At 40.9% G+C, this 21,138-nt stretch overlaps 1 protein-coding gene across 3 annotated transcripts in view; it reads right to left on the bottom strand.

The window, feature by feature from the left end:
* The window catches only part of CAPRIN2 (caprin family member 2), a 40,943-nt gene extending 21,678 nt beyond the window's left edge, over window positions 1–19,265 (bottom strand). For all 3 annotated transcript variants that reach the window (XM_068402538.1, XM_068402536.1, XM_068402537.1), the window contains exons 1-9: window positions 19,198–19,265; window positions 17,692–17,954; window positions 15,710–15,772; window positions 11,349–11,435; window positions 8,614–8,852; window positions 7,132–7,214; window positions 5,023–5,187; window positions 4,466–4,509; window positions 2,237–3,082 (exon numbers count right to left, since the gene is read on the bottom strand). In XM_068402538.1, coding sequence (XP_068258639.1) covers window positions 2,237–3,082; window positions 4,466–4,509; window positions 5,023–5,187; window positions 7,132–7,214; window positions 8,614–8,852; window positions 11,349–11,435; window positions 15,710–15,772; window positions 17,692–17,940 — 1,776 coding nt within the window. In that variant the 5' untranslated portion in view covers window positions 17,941–17,954; window positions 19,198–19,265. The remainder of the gene's footprint in view (window positions 1–2,236; window positions 3,083–4,465; window positions 4,510–5,022; window positions 5,188–7,131; window positions 7,215–8,613; window positions 8,853–11,348; window positions 11,436–15,709; window positions 15,773–17,691; window positions 17,955–19,197) is intronic.
* Between the last annotated feature and the right edge of the window lie 1,873 nt (window positions 19,266–21,138).

Genomic DNA, 21,138 nt, shown 5'->3' with positions numbered 1-21,138 from the left:
CCAGCTGTGCTATGTAGATACACAATTAATATTTGCTTTCTACTCAGAGCAGCATTCACAGCAGGTATGAATTAAATGGCACTGGATGACAGCAAAAGCTAAACAGTTTTGCTTTCACATAGCAGGCCACAAATTCAGCTCTGACCAAGTTTACTGGTACACAGGTCACACAAACATTTAAATAGAATAACAGTTTAACAGGCTTGCACATCAGCTCACTCTATTACCTTAGGCCCAACTTTTTAGGTATTGCAACTTACAGTATATTAAGTTAAATAAGCATATTTCAAGATCTCACAACCAAGCAGTTTATTAAAAGATCTCTCAGAACTCTAACAGTTATTTCAGGGAGTAAAGAAAGGTTACTTTCAGCTCCAGAAAGCAGCAGCAGTGACACAAGCCTTTTATCTACCATGCCTAGATCCCTGCGCAAGGTCATTTATAGGTTCTTCCTGGGAGTGAAATGGATCCAGCAACAGCACTACATTGCCTCTTCTTTCTTCATATAAGCAAAAGGCAAGACAAGCTTCATTATCCAAAAATTTTAAAATTTTAATTGTTCTTTATAGGCATCTCACAAGTCAAGATATATTTATTTTTTAAAAAGTGGTTATGGAAACTAGCTAGGTTGACAATACACTAATTTTTTACTTATTCAATATACTTTTGATATTAATATTTGTCTATAGCTACTAAGTAAAAAATATAGCCAGCTGGTGTTTCACTATGGTCTACTATGTAAATCAAAGTTGGAATACTTTAAAAATATGCTTTGCTTACTTAATTCAGTAATCCATCTTAAGCAACCTTACATTCCAACATTCAATTTAGTTTAATTTGGCTGCCTTCCACACCTGTGCATTACTATGAAGATTCCTAGGCAGTTTGCAAGTTTCTCCAACTGACTGGAGACCCTCCTTTTTCCTTACTGCATCAAAGTTTTGTCCACCACTTAAGCCATTCATCTTTCCATCCTATGGAAAAATAAAGAGCCCCATCTCATTAAGAAGCATCTTGCATTTAAGCTTTAAGTTAGTCTGACACCAGAAATTCCAAGGCATCTTAACATGCTTGAGACTATTCCAATATGACATGATAATTTCCATTACAGTAATATTAAGCATAGTTGGGTGCACAACACCTACTTGTGCTCAGAGCTACTTAGTGTGAGGCAACCAGGTTTTGTAACTGTACCACCACCACCAGTGCACACAAGATTCTACTCAGCTTGAGTGTAAAGATGAATCAAGTTGAAACACCATAATCCCATTTTGTTACCCAGTGCTGCATGTTACCTACTCTTTTAATTTCATGTTCAACCTTCTGTTTGCGCTCCCGCCTCTAGGCACAAAAATTTTTCAGTTATGCCAAGTTCACTGACAAGATTTAACCTTAACCACTTGCTACAAGTAATACAGAATGAATTGATTTCTGCTTTCTTGCAGAAACAAGGTAGCAGTGCTAACAAGACTGTGTACAAAAGAGTTAGTCAATTCTCCATATTTTCTTCCTGAAGTCTAACTCTAAATTAAACATCACCCTTAACATAACTGAACTCTGCTTTGCCTACCATCTCACCTATTTTCACAGTATCAGAATTGTTACTACACAAGCACAGGTGAGAAAGAAGGTAATGTAACCAGAGGCTAGCAGCCTGCTCAGTTGTAAGCCCTGCCAATAATTTTCATTTTGCATTTCTAAAGCAAACTATGCTATTGTTAGACTCTCCAGGACAGCAGTATGGCTTATGCATTCATCTGGAAATACATATTTAAGCCCCTGTACAGTTGGTATTGCTTGATCTAGATGTTAGATCTCCCTTGAATCAGCAGCTATTTTAATCAAAAGCCTAAAAAATTACTGAAGTGCTATTTGCATGCAGCCACAGACAAAGTATTTGATCCCTGGATGAGTCATACCTGCTTTGTACTGATAACAGCGGACAGAGCCAATAGCTGGGGATGAACTAAGTTAATTCTTCTGTCTTATGCATAAAGCAGTTATTCAAGGCTTAAACACAGCAATACTGTGTTGATGTAAAAAGCAAAGCAGACCATCTTGCTATTCACATATAAAGTTTAATTGCCAGAATTATTTCCCCCAAGAAAGAATGAAATAGGAGTCTAAATATAGGCCTACAAAATGCACCTTATAAAGCCTCTGCTAATAGACAGCTTTAGTCTAATACACTAGTGTGAAAAGCTTATGACAGGTAATACTACATATGCCAACTCACTTCTTTGGGTTCCATATCAAACTTCTTTGGCCCCATCTGCTCCTTTGGCCCAACACTTGCAGCTCCCCAGGACTTCGAAGGGTTCTGTAACTGCTGTGATGACACTTGCTGCTGCCTGTCAGCTTTTTCCCAAGCCTCTTGAGTCTCCTGCTTCTTTTGTTCTGGCTCCTCCCTAACATGTGCAGCCCAAGCCTTCACAGGCTCCTGCTTCTTTTGCTCTGGCTCTTCCCTAACAGGCATTTCCCATGTTTTCACAGGCTCTGGCTTCTTTTGTTCTGGTTGCTCCCTAGTTTGGGTTACCCAAGGTTTTGGAGATTCCTGCTTTTGTTCTCGTTCTTCCTTAACTTTGGTTACCCAAGGTTTTGGGGACTCCTGCTTTTTTTGTTCCTGCTCTTCCCTAACTTTTGCTACCCATGGCTTAGGTGAGTCCTGTTTCTTCTGGTCCTGCTCTTCCCTAACCTTTGCTACCCAAGGTTTGGGGGACTCCTGCTCTTCTCGGACACGTGCTACCCAGGCCTTTGGAGCTTCTTGCTTCTTCTGTTCTTCCTCCTCAACACGGGTCTCCCAGGGCTTGGTAGACTCACGCTTCTGTTCCTCCTCTTTAACACGAGCTTCCCAAGGCTTCGGAGAATCTGGCCTTTTTGGTTCTTGCTGCCTAACACGAGCTTCCCAAGGCTTTAAGGTCTCTTGTTTCTGCTTCTGTTCTCGTTCTTCAATATCAACAAGCATTTCCCAGGACTTTGGAGGTTCTTGCTTTCTAGCACACTCAGCTTCCCAAGATTTGGGCTCTTCTGGCTTCTTCTTGACAGAGTATTCTGCTTCAGGCAAATAACGCCTGTTGAGAAACTATATAGACCAAAGAAACTTAATGGCTCCCAAGAAAACATTTTGCTACTACAGTTCAGGTCAGTTAAGTTATGTCACCTAGCTACTGAAAATTTCTGACTAAAAGTAGAGCCTAGACAGTTTAAGCAGTAGCCATAGAAACTATGTGGACAGCCATGGCTTTATCCTACAACACTGCACACTAGCTTTGCTTGGCATGCCACAAAGAAGCATGAAACAGTCCTGAACAGCACAAGTGAAACATACTTGAGCTGAGTGAATCTATTACCCTTATCCTCAATGCTAACTGATGTTCCTAGGCAGTGAAAATATGAAGTTCAGTTGTGATTTTTACAAAGGTAGCTCTCCTTCTACACACCTAAAATGCTGTGGTACTGTATTAGTAGACATTCTGTTAAGTGTAGCAGCACCATCTCCCCCAAAATACTTGACCTTTTGAAACTCCAATAACCAAGTATAACCATCATTCTTAACGGAGTTTAAATGCTGAAAAGTCACCACATTCTCAGATTTAGTACCACTGGACTTCAACTCCAGGCTGTTTTTACTATAAATCTGAGAGTTCAATGAAGATGTCCTAAAGTTTTCCTGAGCTGCTACTATCTCATAAACAGGAAGTGTATATGTGAAGCAAAGAATGCACAAGGCTCACTGGCTGAGATTTTTTTCTGACAAGTCACTAGAAAAGCTTTAGAGTCAGGTAACTGTGTTACCATGTTACAAAAACTTGTTCTAGAGTACACCCTCTAGTGTGATACCTGGGAAACAGAGATTCAGTATTTTAAGAACCATCATTTCCACTTATGAAAGGACCCCCCCACCTTTTGAACCAAGTCTAATGTTTTTTAGATTATTGACAGTTGAAGCTTGAGTATTTAACTCAGGAGTCTGAAGGGCTACTGAAACAGGTCTACACACCCCTGCACACACAAATCTGTCTTGGGATCCCTACTTTTCTGACAAATCAGAGCAAGACCTACATCATTCTCAAACCCATCAATATCAAGTCTGCTGCAATAAGCTTAGCTTTCAGAGACAGCTTTAGTAGATGTGTATTCTCTCTATCCTGTAGTACACAAAAGATCAGTCTGTTTCCACTCTAAAGGCTGATGCTTTGGTTTATTCCAGAAAGTGCCAGAGCATTAAAGTACTATACTGCTTCATGTAATCCTGCTCCATTTATCCCAAAATACCCCAGAGCACTCATGATTTTGGAGTTAGAAATAGAAATGCAACCAAGTCTTTAATGTTTCATACATAAAGCAACAGCTAAGTTGCTGTTCAGACTCCCTTTTTAAGTTTAAAAAAGGGCTGCAGAAATGCAGTTATGTTTCTGATAAATCACAATACTAAAGGAAAGCAATTAGCAGTGGAGTATCTTACCTCCTGTGGCTGTATTTCAGACTTCATAAGCTCCACAAGGGATTCTAGAGAAACGATGTTAATTTGTTTAAACTGATCAAATGCAGAAGGGCAGCCCAAACAGTAGCAAGTCTTTAATTCTATTTAAATAGTAGTACCAATTGCTAAACCATATATTCTGAAAGCTCAGCTTGTCATTCAACATGCAATTTTTAGACAAGCATTTACTTTCTGATTTGGTTTTAAATTTGCAGAAGTTTAGTGTTAAGCAAGAAACATTTTGTAGTATCCATAATTTGATTATTGTAATATGTAACATTCCCTGGACCAGACAATTCTCACATCTTCAACATGAAGGCTTGCTCAGAAGACAAAAATATCCCATTACTATAAATTAGATTTTTTCTACAATATTAGCCAGAATATGGCTGCAAGCCTTGCAGGTTCCATTTTACTTACTACATTGCAAGTAAGCTATAGCACAGAATTAGATTTAGCATCAAGCTATGCAAAGTCAATTCTCAGTTCAAGCTTATCCCAACATTATGCTACAGAAATTGCACCCTGTAATATTCCACCTGTTTCTTTGACAGACTCTCCTTTTGACATCTGTCTTGTTCTCTCAGATTTTCTATTTACTTCTTCTTCCAATTCTTTTACTGGCACAGTGGTGCGAGGAGTTGGAATACTTTCAAAGTAGCCAGAGTCTAGAAGTTTGGATAACAGGTCCTTCATGTGTTTATCTGAAGAGTAAAAATCCATGAAGATATGAAAATTTGAAATTAAGGAGTATTCAGACTACAGATCAAGACTCCTTGCTTCCTCCCTTTACATAAATTGCAATTTCAAGTCCACACACTGAGTTATAGCAATAAAATGTTTCAGAAAAGGAAAGTATTTGTTAAACTGCTTTATATATTACAGCTGAAACATCTTTGCAATCCATAGGTAAGACTGCAGCTCGTGTTTAAATGCACACAAGGTAAACACTGAGCCACCTTGTCTCCCACATGCTTAGAAAGGGATTTACCATTATAAACTAGCCAGCATTGATAGTAAAAGCACAGTGTGCAGACTGTAGCATAGGTAAAGCCAAAGTCACTATGGAACTGCCCTACAAGACCCTCTTCCCAGTATAGGATTGTAAGTCTCAGAAGGAAAAGTTAAGAACTGCAAAAACAAGCAGGTAGAAGAAAGCAAAAGATTGTTCCAGACCAAACTTAATCATCTGAAGTTTCGGAAAAAAGTTGACATAGTTGAAGAAAAACTGTGTACTCTTTCCAATGAGCATTGTCCAGTTCCCTTTATGCAAAAAAGAGCAGCTTAGAGTAGACAGTAAGACTTCAAAAGTAGCAGTGATACTAGAAATTGTTTCAGAGAAGCTAGAGAACAGGCAGCCTTGAGAACAGGAAGAACATTCAGTGAAAGATCACTACCAGTGACAACCATATAAACAAGAATACTAGCTAGGATTTAATGCAGATATAAAAAATTGCCTTCCAACGCAATGAATGCTAGCAAGAAGTTGTAACAGCTTTATCTGAAGTTTAGCTTGCACACAAAAGGATGGAAGACTGACACTAAATGGATAGAGATACTGACAAAATAGTCACAAAAGTTTAGATGATAGCCAAAAAGCTACAAAGATCTGGAGTCCAAGATAACCAGGCAACTATCAGTTCATATCAACAGATACAAGGCTAAAGTTACCAGCTTGTAGCTCTACAAGGCTAGCTTGGCATGTTGTCCAGAACTATATGAAAAAGTTAGTACTTAGCTGCCAGTTCAACTATCTGTATGTGGAAATAGATAGGGTACATTAGTGTTCTCATCTAACAGTTTCACAAACATTGTATCAATGACAAATGAAAGATTACTGCCACACAGCCATTACAAGACTGGAGTAAAAGGGACAAGCAAGGTCTGTTTGCAATAGGAAAGACACTACAACACAAGTAAGGAGAGTTTCCTCACAAGTGAGTTCCAAACAGGAACACAAAATGTGTATGTTAGCTTACAACCAGGGTTTCTGAAACTACAAGCCACAAATGGAAGAAAATATGTAGAGTCCCACAGATTTTGGAGTGCTTGAAAAGCAAGGACATTTGCAACAGAGGTCAAAGCAAGACTGCGCTGTGCATGATTAGAGATCACAGCAAGTTCCATTAGTGACTATCCTTCCTCATTCTGGTATCCTGCACTGTAGTCAGACAATGGGTATGAGCCTGGAATTACTACAAGAGAATCTTCAACCCTGTGGGACCTTCAGCCTTGGGCCACTGAAGCTCTGTAATACACATCAGTACACTCAACTAAGCAATTCACGGCTGGGAACAGTGTTCCAATCTTAAGCCATTTGCACATAACTATCCAAAAAGCTTCCCACTGCTAGTTCTGTAAGGTATTCATGCATTGCCTTTTGACTTTCTACCATCATTATTCCTCAAAAAGGTGCTAGTACATTGGTAGAAGAACATGCTTTCTTTTTCCAGGGAAAGATTTACTGTATTGTTTTCATCTGTACTTAAACAGAACTTAGAACAAACAGCAGTTCATCCTTGGATAACTGCATTAACACACAGCACTTGAAAGTGCTTAATTTTGTAGCCTTTCATGTATATTCATTTAAGATGTTTAATTAGCACACAAATTTCAGATCTCAAAGTGATTTCTCAAGTGAAACTCACATGTTGTTCCAACCACAGGTTTCTCACTTCCTTCTAGAAGATCCCAGAAGTAAAGAGATGATTGTTCCATCTGGTCTTCCACACTAAAACAAATGACAGTTTTACCAAGTAGAATTATAGCCAAGACCAAGTCTTGCAGTATCCCAATACCCCTCATTTTAAGACACTGACTAAAATTAAGACACTTCCAAATCAAGGCTGTATACATAGAGTGAACTCTAAGCCCATTACCCACTACTGAAAGTGATTCTTCTGTATCTGTTTGTACATGATTTAAAATGAAAGTTCTTTTGTTAGTAATTAAGACAGATTGGAGAGCCTAGCACTATCCCAACAAGACCATATGGCTGGACTTCATTCCAAGCCAGGATTCCCAGACACAGAAACAACTGCTGTTTAATCAGCTGATCACCTTGTTTATGGGACACACATGTGCAGGGGCAACTGTCAGCAGCTCCTGCCATTCTGCTAGTTATTGAGGAACTTTGACATAAGTCCATGATCTACCCCACCCCCTCCAGACAATGAATTTTAAAGTCTCCCATGATGAAATTTAGTATCCCAAAGGAAAGGATTATGCTTCTTGTGGAAGCGTAATACCATGAGAATTATAAGCTAGAAATAAAGTTATTTCACTGTGATGAGAGATTCCTATTGTGTGGCTTTTTATAAGCAGCTGTTCTTTAGTAGTTAACTTAAGAGCAAAGATTAGGTAAGTTTAGCCTATGACAAGTGATTAGAAGTTTTAGGAATTTAAGTCATGTTTGAATATGGAAATAATTACTCTCATCCATAAAGTGTTTCAACTTACCACCTAATAACTGCTTTTTTGCATATTTAAATACAATTCTTAGTACACTACCTTAAAACAGACAAGCTGTCATGGTAAACATAAGCCATCATAGTACAAGCATGATGCCAAGTTAGTACTGACATACATTACATCTGTTGACAACTTGTTACCTTGAAATGTACAACATTTAGTGCAAAGGTATAAAAACCTTCAGTCAAATTTTAAAAACTACTTTGAAGCTAATAGCAAGAGAGCCTCAGGATTACCACCTTACATTCCTTTAGAATGAAGCACATCTGGATCATCATGTGAATGGAATATAGAACAGTTCTCCTGTGTTTACTGCATTTTTCATTTTGTGAACAGTGAGACCTCAGAGAAACAGCACACCACCAGCTTCCCTGCTTGTGATGGTATTGGACTATCTCCCCTTAACTCCACAGGGAGACACAAGATGGCAGGGCTTGTGTGTAACTTGCACAACTGAGGCTGTAATTACTGCAGCTTTCCTTTGATGCTCAGAGTGAGGTAAATCTGCTACATTCCTAGTCTCAGACTAAAGCAAATGTACTGAATAGAATTTTAATTAGTGTCCCAAAACATAATATTTCAACGCATGGCAGTGTCAAACAGAGGACATTTACTGTAACAAATGAAGCATACCAATTAGCCAAAAATCTTGAACTTACCTCAAGTTCTCATTTCTTTCTGGACATGTCAGTTTTGCAAATCTTATGAGGTAGTCTAGTTCTTTAGAAGGCAAGTATATTGCACCATTCATACCACCTTTGAAATCTTTCTGAACATGCTCTTGAGTGAAGTTCTGCAGCACATACTGGACTTGAAGTATTGTACGCAGTTTTTTCTTCTCTGCTTCAAGCTTCAATAGACTCTCTCTTCTCTGAGCCTTCCTCTGTGCTTTCAGCAGCTATTTCAATACATGAATTCAACAGTTAAACACAGTGGTTAGCAACAGGATTCTAGGATAAAACACATCAAGTTCTAGTATTGATCATCCTACACTGATCAAAAGAACTATTAATTTTGGCAAGATCTTTCAAGCTCCTCCTCTGGAGGAACTCCCCATTTATCTACTAATTCTCTACACATCTATCTTTTAGTCAAACTGGATACTGGTAGCTTCACTTGTGATATGCCTTTACAGTATTTAAATCCTGATTATGCCTGCTAGTTGCTTTATTATAACAGCTTTCACAACTCAATATAAGGAATTGATACCAACGCACAAATCTAAGCCTAGCTGACCTTTAACATTTATCACATGAAGTTAGTGATGCAGCAGTTGTCTCATAAGAAAAATTTGAGACAACTGCCTCTTCACTCTTGAATACTCCAATTTAAATGATACAGCAGAATCCTACAATTACTCTTATTTCTGTTGGCAGAAGACTGAAGCACCCATTAAATAAGCAACACAAGTCACAGAACATACACAGCCCTCAGGCATTTGAGGAGAAATTTCTCATCATGTACTAATAGAATTATGCAGCAAAAGCTCTCTTAGTAACTGCAGAATTTAAAATGCCTCAATATGGGGTATCTTAAGTTTCTTTGCAAGATCTATGAAAATTTAGTGTTCTAGAACACACTGTAAAGGATAAGGATGTCGCCAGAACAGCCCCTAGTGTTCCAGTAACAGGTATTGGCTGTAGAATCCATACTGGTAAAAGTAGAGCCAAGGGAAAAACAAAGTGGGTTAGTCTTTAAATATAGTGTAAATTTAAGAACAAACATGAACGCGTAGAAGTTAACGCTGGATTACTAAAAACACCTAAAGATACACTGGGTCACAGTTCTTCGTTTTTGATATTTTATGTGCAGCTACAGAGAGGAAAGCAATAGGAAGCAATCCAAGTTTTGACACTCAGCACAGTAGTTTCCATATTCAACATATAATGACTGAGGGAACTCAAAGCAGCAACACTGCTGAAAAGGCTCTTAAATATCTGCTCACATCATGCTCTGAGATATTTACTGCACTAGCTGGAATTACTACATATGCAAGAAAAGCCTCTCTAGCAAAATTGTTTGGGTCTTAGTCACTGAGACAAGCCATTTTACCAGTCCTTCAGCATTCTGTAAGAGGCAGAGAAATAATGCCAGAGCAGTGATTAATCATGTTTAGCATCCCCAGAACTACCTTGGATCAGATCTTTTCATATGGATAGTATTTGCTTGAGCCAAGAGAGCAGTTTCTCCAAAGATAAAACACTTACTTACATAAAAGTAATGTAGGTAGTGCTTTAAACCCTGAATAAAGGCCTAAATAAAGCACTAAATAAAGCACTAAATCTGTGACTTGCCATGAAGTGGCAAACTCCACAAGCTTCAGTAAAATTTTACTGAGGGCTGTACTTCTTACTCAAACCAAAGTGATTTAACCCCAGCACTTTCCCTCACTGGAAACAGAACATTCAGTTCAGAAGGGATCTTGGGATGTCATCTAGCCCAGCCTCCAGAACAAAGGCTACACTGAATCAAGACCAGATTGCTTAGAGCTTTGTGCAGTCAGGTCTTGAAAAGATCCAAGGACAGTTTTTACTACTTGTCTAGGCAGCCTGCTCTAGTGCTCAATTATCCTCAGAGTGACCACCTTCCTCTTATCTAGTTGAAACCGACTATCTCAATTTATGATCATTCCTTCTCCTACAACATCTCTCAGCAAAAAGCCTGGCTCCATCCTTTCAGTAATCTCTTTGGTATTTGAAGGCTAATATTGCATCTCCTGCCAAGCCTTCACTTTATCAGGCCCAACAAGCCCAGTTCTTCCAGGCCCTCCCCACAGGTCTCATAGTCCAGCCCCCAGCCATTCAGAGGCCCATCACAGGACTCACTGAAGTTTATCTATAGCCTTTGTGTACCAAGTGACCAGAAATAGACACAACTGGTTAACAAGTACCAAATAATCAGTTCTCCTTGATCTACTGGTCCTCAGTTTAAGTCTAGCCTTTACTGCTCTAGGGGTACACTTAATTTAGTTTGCCTACTATCCACAAGGACCCACATGTCTTTTCCAGTAGAGCTGTTCCCCCACCAGTCTGCACCTATGCAGGAGACGAGTCCAACTCAGGCACAAGCTACCAGCAAGATGGTTAATGGTTTCAAACCTAAGTAAACTGGAGTCATCTCAAACACAGCTGACAAATGACTCAATTTTCTTCAGCACAAGTTTTTGCAGGGGTACACAGTGAATAACTATACTGTGGAGGTCAGTGGTACACAAAATTGTCAACGTTTACTCTGCTCTACTCACTACTCCAGACAGTTTAAGCACATTGTTGCCCCAAGTTCCAAGACTGAAACTTCATAGTATTCTGCATATTGGCACATAAGTGTAGCCATTAGAAAAGTAGCACAAACTTCGCAGTTACCTCCTGACAATATAAGAGCATTTTATACTTACATCTTGGCTAAGTCCTGAAAAAGTCTTCTGAAGCTCCTTGGCAAATTCCAAGTTGTGTACTACTTCATCATATTTCTCTACTGCCTCCTACAAAGGAATAGATAAAAATGTGGTTTTCATGCTTAAGACTACTGGTTGCATCTCAATTCCCTTGTACTTCTCATTAAGAAGTAGTCATTTAGTGCATACTTTTCTGAAATTAACTTCTTTAAAGATACTATGTCTGTAAGTGGTACTTTAAATTTAGTCATGAATATCATTCACCCATGACTGTCTGAGATGCAGTACAAAGCCAGCTCAGACCAGTGCACATATGTCCTACAAGTTTATCTGTATTAGGCTTTCCATGCAACATCTTGTGCAATACTTGGTATACTAATATTGAAACATGAAAACCTGGATACCAGTGATTTCATTTTTCCTTTTGTTCCCATATGTCTCATCAATTAGAGGTAAACAGCTACTTAAAATCAGATACTGATGTGAAAGCCTTGAAGGAATACAGGAAACAGACAAGTTCAGCACAGATCTTTTACCTGATGCTTAGCTAAATGCCTTTACAGATAATTTGTACAAACTTCAGAAAGAAAATACAGAAGGCAAGTCATACTTCAGAAGAAGAGTCCTTCAAATTTAGTTCCCACAAATAAAGCAGTGTTCCCATCTTCACTAGTGGCTTTAACCAGTATTTTATCAGCCAGTCTTCAAAAAGACTGCTTAAAGTAGATTATTAATTGCATTTTGATATACCCTATTTTTTATGAGTTCTTCCCCATTAACGAGTCAGTTCATAAGTCTCCTTGACAGCTCTGAAGACAGCAAAATGCTGTAGCTCAGACAGGCTGCCTGTATCCTCATACCACAAGGCATGCCTGGGAAGTAACAAATTAAGTTTAATTTCAGTTTTTCACACGTGCTTTACACTCAGTTTGGTTTATGCTCATGACATGGTATCAGAAGTTTTTTTTAGAACAGGCCCAGCGGTCTAATATAAAGCTCTGTCAAAGTAGTGTTAGTGTTAAGTGTTTCATCAGTGCAGTGACAAAAGCTTAATCTACTGTCCCAATAAGATTTGGGACACATGCAAATTCCATATATGTTCCTAAGCAACTGGGAAACAAGTTACACATTCATTTGTTCAATCAGTTTGATTGTTCAGTTACTTGTATTCACTTATTTGTAGTACACTAGACATCACTAGATCTAAATGCTACTCATCACAACAAAGTTCATGAGTTACTGTAAAGCACTCATCTGGTAGTTTAAGTTGTCCTCACACAATTTATCAAGCAACTTTTAAGAACTAATTAGCAAGTTCACTTAGCACTTGGGAGAATGACTTCTAAGACCCTAATGCCCACACATGACATTTGAGGAAGACTCAAAATTTAACACCAACAACTGAGTAGACAGATTGCAGTAATTGTGCTTTTAACCATGCAAATCCCAGAGTAAAACTCCTTACCTGAAAGTGTCAAGAACAGGTACCACTGCTCTGATGACAAGCTATAACTCAGCCTGCAGGAAAGCAATAGCTTTCTTTTGTCACACCTGTTACTAACATTCATTAACAGCATGTTGGAATAACAGTATTGAGGAAAGTCTGCTCAGCTTGCAAAACAGCACAATATTGCCAGTGAGAGCATTTAACTTGCTGCAAGCTCCTCATTTTTCACAGAATCATAGAATGTTAGGGGTTGGAAGGGACCTCTGGAGACCATAAAGTCCAACCCCCCTGCCAGAGCAGGACCAATCTAGGGCAAGTTACACAGGAACGCATCCAGACAGATCTCCAGAGGAGGAGACTCCACAACCTCTCTGGGGAGCCTGTTCCAGTGCTCTGTAACCCTTACAGTAAAGAAGTTCTTCCTCATGTTGAGGTTGAACTTCCTGTGCTCTAGCATCCATTGCCCCTTGTCCTATTGCAGGGCACAAGTGAAAAGAGGTTGCACCCTTCCTCTTGACACCCAGCCCTCATATATTTATACACATTAATCAGATCCCCTCTCAGTCTTCTCTTCTCCAGACTAAAAAGCCCCAGGTCTCTCAACCTCTCCTCATAAGGCAGGTGTTCCAGTCCCTTAATCATCCTCATAGCCCTCCATTGGACTCTCTCCAGTAGATCTCCGTCCCTCTTGACCTGGGGAGCCCAGAACTGAATGCAACACTTCAGGTGAGGTCTCACCAGGATAGAGTAGAGGGGGAGGAGAAACATGTTTTGAAACAAATGTTTCCTAAAGTGAGGCTAGCACACACAGCAGCTCTGGCAGGCATGCATCGTAAGTAATTACAGTTTAATCCAAATTGCTTGCAAAACAAGTTCATCACCAGATGTGCACTTCTTCCTCTGTGTGAGAAACAATGAAAAATATAGATGACATCAAGTTACATTAGAGCTCCACTGTATTATAGGCAGTTAGGTTTCTTTAGGCAAGTGTCCAAACTATTAAGCTCTGCTCTAGCTTCAATCACCAGGTCCCAATATTTGTATATACATTGAGAATTTGCATCTGAAAGATACAAATGTAGTATTTCTGTATCTTAACCACTGAAACAGGGGTCTTAACTAGACTATTAGTTAAATAGTGAGTTGACAACATGCTTCTACAATAGTCATCTGAACAGTTTGACTACCACTGGTCAGTTTACTAGCAAGATTGAATCTAATTCCCTGTTTTAGAAGCCTAAAATATCCCAGAAACTGGGATAAAAATACTAATACTTAAAAAGTTAAGCTCAACTGGAAATACTGAAAGCCAGTAACCAAGTTAATTGCCTATACATTTTCCAAAGTTAGTGCTGCTGGATGCATTTGCAAGAAAAACATCTACAGAAGCCTTCACCTCTTTAGTTCTCCACATCTTAATTTCACTTTCACTTAACAGCTTTTCACAGACCAGGGTATATACCAAAGATAAACAGTCAAATTTAGAAGTAGCTCTAGAACATGTTGAAGACTAATCAAACTTACACAGAATACTGTTTAATAGTCTCACTGTTAGTGACAGAAGAAAAGAGATTGTATTTAACAGCTATGACCTAAACGCAAAAGGCTCTTGCCCATCTGATTCCAGATGGCATTTAGAGGAACTAAAAGGTCATCATCCTACTTCAAACCATCAGATTTAATTTGTTTACTTCTGCACTTGAGATGGCAAGAGACTACATCAGATTTTATAGTTAAAGTGCTGAATGATCATTCACTCCAATAGGTCTACTCTACTTCTAAGTAGCAAGTTATCATTTCCCTTCTTATCCCATCTCTAGTTCTCATTTACAAAAGATTCAGAGTAAGGAAACAGTATTTGTGTTCTCATACTGCTGCACTGTGATAAAGCTAACAGTCAATGAAGTATTTTTCCAACTGGTTCATTAGCAGGATCAGCACTATCACTGAAGTGTCAGTGCCCTTTATCACACAATTGTTCTTTAGCATGTGTGTGAAGGAAGTAGTTTTTAAAAAGGTGACTCCTACATGACTAGAACAATAAACCCTTTGGATTATGCAACACTGCTACTCAGACATGCTGAAGAAGCAATAGCTTTCATGTTATAGAAAGCTGGTTTCAGTTCTAGAATCCATTCTAGTCCAAGACAGAAAAAAGTCAGAACCAATGTTTTAACACCAGGCAAGTTTAAGCTAGCTCCACAAAGTGGATCATATTTGCCGATTAGTGATCTTGCATCCCGGCATTCCGAACTCTGGCAACCCGAGGTACAAAACAGACATTGTTCTAACAGCATTTGAGAGTGCTGGCAACTCCCAGCCATCTAATAGCAGCACTAGAAGGACAGAAGAGTATTCCCAACTAAGTAATTCATAGCAAGATTCTTGTTTTAGGGAAGCCTTTAAATCCCATGCCACTCAAACCAGTGTCTTCCTTGGTACCAACAGGGACTGGGTGTCAGTTACACTTCAACAGCTACTTGTAACAGCACTGTGCAGCCAACAGGCAATTTCAAGTAACACCTGTTAATGAAGAAGTCATAAGGATTAATTAGCTACCCCAGAAGTCTTGAGGTTTGTGTTCAAACACCACAATGCCTTGTAGATAAACTGCATACAGACACCTCATCAAGAAATAAAGGTGCAGGAGCACTGAAGCTGAAAGTCTACAGAGCAAATATAAACAAGGACCTTCTGTTACTTCGGTACACAACATGAAGGTTAAGTATGATACAAAGCCTGTGGGCTCACCATTCAGCTTAATTACCAATGATTTGTCCATTTGGCTTTGTGAAAAAATACTAATGCAAGCCTGCAGGCATTACTTCTGTAAGACTACACCTCCTTCAGCAACCTGTCCCTTCTGACATGTTTGAAGACTGAGGCCACCCACTCCTGCATAAAGCAAACTTACCAACTGGTCTTGATTGAGGGCTTCTCCCTTCTTCAGGCGATCTTTGTAGTCTTCTAGTTTGAGCTGTAGGAAAATCCCAAATAATTTTTTTATATTGATTTCTGTCTAATGTGGAGTACAGGGTATGAGTGAAATTACGTATTCTTTCCATATTTTAAGTTATCTGCATACTGCAACAGAATAGGAATTTTACTACTTCCTCACATTTCAGGAGGAAGGTACATAGAAAGTTTTGCTATGCCTTTGATTTGGCAATCTCATTCTCCAAGACTGCCTACTTCCCTTTATCTTTCATTTCTTACTTGCTACATTTGTTTCATTTAAGAAATACCAATACATTGATCTTTAAGGGGCTCTAAATACATCCAGTGTCCTCATTTTAAGTTAGGCTTTTTTAGCTTTTCCAAGTCAATGCTGGGATTTAGTTATCTTATCATTGAATTATCCTACTTCATTTTCCAGACCATGTATTTCAAAGTCTGGCTTCAGTTATGTCATCATGATTTTATAGCAGCATTTAAGAAAGTGGACAAATGTCTTTAGGAAATAAGTAAGGTTGATTTCTAATATACTTAAACAGTCTTCAAAAGCTGATGTAAACTACACAAAACTGAACTATTGGGCATTACAAGCTTCTTCCTACACACAGGGAAAAGAAAGGGGAGTTCACTGCCATGAAGTTGAATACTATTTCACTTGTGTATCTACCTACATAAGGTTTACTGACACAGCACCTATAGGAGCCTAGGACTGAGTATACTTTCTACTCATTCTAGTAAGTCACACTTTCATTTGCTGGTGAGGCCATATTGTCATTCATGTGAAAGAATCAAAGATACTTGAGAAATTCACAACAATAAGTTTCCTTGGACAGAATTAGAATACAACAAAAAGTGGGTTAATCACACAAGGAAAACATGCTCATCTGACATTATTCAAAATTACAGCATGATGCATGACATGAGACAGCAGTAATATTGCATCTCCTGCAGGTGGATCAAGTCCCTTAGCCACATGGCCAGAAGTCTGATCTACTCCCTCTTCTCACCCTGTGACATAACACAATGCTTTTCAGACATTTAGAGAAGCACAACACATTCATACATTTGCTTTACATGTAATCCTGACCCAGTACCAAAAACAACAGCACCATTATTTAATCTTACAGAAAACAGCATTTTCCCAATTAAAAACCATGCACATGGCTTTCAGTCACCTGCCAATCAACTGAAAAGTCTGAGAATGCAAAAGCCTAAGCAGCTATAGTCACAATATTTTAGGTGTATCTTTATCTCAGTTCTTACTAAGACTATTCTGTCCCCCACACCCCAGAAAAGCACAATTCAAAGCAAGAGAGCAGGCTTTGGACACTTTATTTAAAAGCTTTCTAGTAAATAACATTTGTCTATATTTAAAATATAGAAGTCAAAGATTTATGCAAAGGGAACTGCAATACATATTTAATACAATTTGACATTTCCATGAGTCAGAGGACTAATTTCCAGTTTTACACACATCTCTACATCTTAATATTAGACGCATGTAATCAATAGAAGAAATATGACGATTTCTGCAATACTATAAACCATCTCCAAATCAGTTCCAAGTTAGTTCTGAACTGATTCAGTCTATTAGAGAAGCATCCCCCGTTTTGATCAATATTCAATTACTTTTGCTAACCACTGGACATGCACTGTAAAGCTGGCAGCTGAGAACAGGTTTATAGTTAAGTGCATTCCTGATTCCCTGAAACAATGTTATGCTCACATAAGGGTAAAGAACACCATTCTTTACATGGGTTACAAAAGATAATAAAAAACACTAGCAAATCCACATTTAGGTCCTTTCACAGGTTATTTAAAAAAAATTCCATGATTACTCTCTATGTATACACACCACCTTATTCCAGCTATTATAAAATAGGCACTGAGTTTCACAATTAGCAATTTAAGTATGTGCCATACCAAAATAAAACAAGTTACCTTCTTTTTCTCAATGTTCCTGATCTTGTGTTTGAGGCAGATAAGCCCATTATCAATGTAAGTCTCATACGCCTGGGAAGGAGAGGCTGCCGAGTTCAGCGCAGACTGCAGGGGGCTGGGGGGAGGCTGGCTCTCCCCAGACGGGTTCACCGGCTGCTTGGCCGCCTTCATGCTCTTATCCTCCCCCTCCTCCGACCGGCCTGAAGGTGATGATGGGCGACGGAAAGGGGCTTGGGAAAGCTGCACCATTGAAATGGATGGAGCTGCAAAGAAAATCCTTTTATTTAGCCCTCTCTCTCGGCCCCCCACCCCTTTTATTTTTTAAGTTACATCTTTTCTTATCACACATTGAGAAAGCATAGCCACAAAATTGAGCCTCAGTAAGAATTCATCACAATCTTTCACTCTTCTCCCTGCCCCTTTCAAAATATCTGTAGCAGGAATTTCAAAGCAAGGCAAACTTTGTATTGTTCAAGTCTCCCCACCCATCCAGACACTAGAAATCCTTTACATAGGCAGAATCAGACAGCACAGGGGATGATTCCAGAAACCCAATATAGTGTCCATATAAAACTAGGCGGGTTTCCCACACGCATCACCCACAAGGGAAAAAACTGCAAGCAAGCAATTGCAAATCACACCGCCAGCCTCGCATCCAGGCTGCAGCTTGAATGAAGCTTTAGAAGCGGCATGCCTGAAGGTATAGCCCCTCTTCTTCTCACCCCCATTAAATCAGTTTTACCCCTTCATGACCTTTGCAGCAATCCAAGCAAGAATTTAAATTAAAAATATTTCAATTGAAAAAGCAAAGACAAAAAAAAAATTGCTTAATAAAGCAAGCAGCACGCTCGGTTACAACAGCATCATTCTTCACGAGGAATTGGTCTCTGCCTACACCCACGCAAAAGATATGCTTGTGCCATGGCAAGACACCAGCTCTGATGGGAGGGGCTGGGCTTTAACCTTGAACAGGGAATTTCTCCAAGAGATGCTCCACCACCCTCATCTTCAACTACTTACACCTGCCCCCGGAGAGCAATGACACCACAGTTCTGCCTCCCCGCCCGCCAGGCGGGCCTGCAGCACATGAGCCCAGCGGGCACCGGCCGCCCACGGCGAGGGAGCCGAGGGGCCGGGGAGGGCAAAACCTGCATTTCCCCGGGGCTCCCGCTCAGCCCCCGCCCGCGGGGAAGGAGGCGCCTCCGCTCCGCTCCCCACCCCGCCGGCCCCAAGGCCCTCCGAGAGGGGAGCCCGGGGTCAGCCCCTCATCACGCCCTTGCCAGGGACGGCGAGGAAACGCGTCCCGGGGAGGGCACGGCCGCCGCCGGCCCCTCGCCCCGCGAACCTCGCCGCCGCTCCCTAAGGTCGGCGGAGGAAGAGGGAGAAAAGGGCAGCGGCGGGCTCCTCCCTGCCGGCGCCGCCGTCCCGGGGATTCTTCTTCTTCTTCTTCGCCGCCGCGGAGGCCGCAGCCGGCCCCGCACCGCCTCGCTCCCGCCTCCCGCTCACCTCGGTGCCCGCACACGCTCAGGCCCGCCCCGCCGCCCGCCCCCCGCCTGATATAGCGGCCGCGCGAGGGCAGGGCGGGGCGGGGCGGGGCCCGCCGCCGAGGTCACCGCCCGCCTCCCAATCGCCGGCGCCGCCGCACCTGCCCGTCCGCCTTCCCGCTCTGCGCCGCCGCCGCGCCTCACGTGACGGGGGCGGGGGTGGGCACCGTTACTAGGGGCGGGGACCCGTTACCCTCCGGTGTGTGCGGAGGGGCGGGGCGGCTCCCTGTGAAAGTCGGGGTGCTCCACCCGGGGCTCTCCGGGTTCGGGGGCTGGGGCGTCAAACTGCCGGGCAAGACCTGGTGCTCCTGCGGAGCTTGGCGTGGGTGAGGGAGCCGAGCGATGGCCCTGGCAGCAGGTGGGAACATGGCGTCCTGGGAGAGCACGGCCTGCCGCCAGCTTCGCAGGGAAGGGGCGTATGGCGTGACACCACCCCGGCTTTGCTCTGTCCCTAAGGGAGAGGTTGGCACAGGTCCCCTGTGAAGCCATGATCCACTGTCTAGTCATGCGTATCACAGTGGCCACAGTTGGCCCAGGACGGACAGGCTTCTCTCCAAGCAGCCCTGAGGAAAGGGTCTCGTCACCCCAGTGCAAGGGGATCCCCACCTCCACCTATTCACAATGCGGGGCCTAGTCGCACCCTTTCGCTAGCATGTGTTGAGTGGCCGTGAGACAGTGAGAAATGTTGGTCTGTACCTGTTTAAGCCAGCAGAAAGGTTCCTCAAGGCCAGTACTGAGCCCCTTGAGGAGACTTACAGGACTGTGAGTCACCTTATGTAACAAAAGATGTGTACGTCCTCTATAAATGCAATCCAATCACGTAAACACTTGATAGCTAGTAAGGGCATTGAAGTCCATTGAACATAGACAATGAAATAATCACAGACTTTTGTTAACCTCTAGCAATGCCATCGGTGCCGTGCAAGGTATCAAAGGTTAGAAGACTAGAGAAAACAGACCTTCCATAGACCAGAGGACTAAGCTGGAATTACGTTTTCTGTGTTTCTTTTTTTGTGGCCATTACCTCAAAAAGCAATAAATAATATAGCAACTTCGGGGAGATTCTGAAAGTTGTGAAAGTTATGAAAATAGAGGCGTTTTGAAAGAGACAAAAATGAGTCAGTAGGGAAGGACTGTGAAGAGGGGTTTTACAACACAAAAGGTGCTCATGTAGCATACAGGATGGATGAGAGAACTGGAGAGGAAGGGCTCATACAAAAGAAAGATTGCATTTAAAAGTAAAACCAAGCAAATGATAAGTGATTCAAAAAATAAGGAGAATTCACAGAGTATCACAGAATGAGATTCAGCCATACGGAACCACCTGTAGCATCCACAATCTCGCCACTTCTCCTGGTTTAATCACAAGTCTCAAAAAACTTCATTTTTCTTAAAGTCCTAGCGCCTAGAATAAGGTCACTTTGTGAGGCTAGTTTTCATGACAGAGAAGAAATGCTAATGAATAAGACACAGCTTGTGTCCAGGATCAGCAATGTACACTGAAAGTCCTTCTAGTAGATTTCTGTTCTTTGTGTGGTTTTGTTCAAAGCTAGTGCTTATGGGCTAGATCCTTGCAGTAATTATAAAATGAATTATCAATTAATGCATATATTAATAATAAGTCATAATTAATGTGCAGACACCTGGGACTATTCTATAAATCATAATTATGGCTGGCAATTTACTTTATAGTGCACTTTTACAATTAGGAAGTTGTATAAAAGAGGAAAAAATTGAAGATTCATACAAGCCAAATCCATATTTAAAATCAAAGTGTATTTGAACTTCATTTTAAAACAAATACAGAATAACTAATCCTGCTCCGGCAGGGGGATTGGACTAGATGATCTTTCGAGGTCCCTTCCGATCCCTAACATTCTGTGATTCTGTGATTCTGTGAACT

This window comes from Nyctibius grandis, chromosome 5 (assembly GCF_013368605.1).
Source record: "Nyctibius grandis isolate bNycGra1 chromosome 5, bNycGra1.pri, whole genome shotgun sequence".
NCBI classification, from domain to species: domain Eukaryota; kingdom Metazoa; phylum Chordata; class Aves; order Nyctibiiformes; family Nyctibiidae; genus Nyctibius; species Nyctibius grandis.
This window is presented reverse-complemented; position numbering and strand designations above follow the sequence as displayed.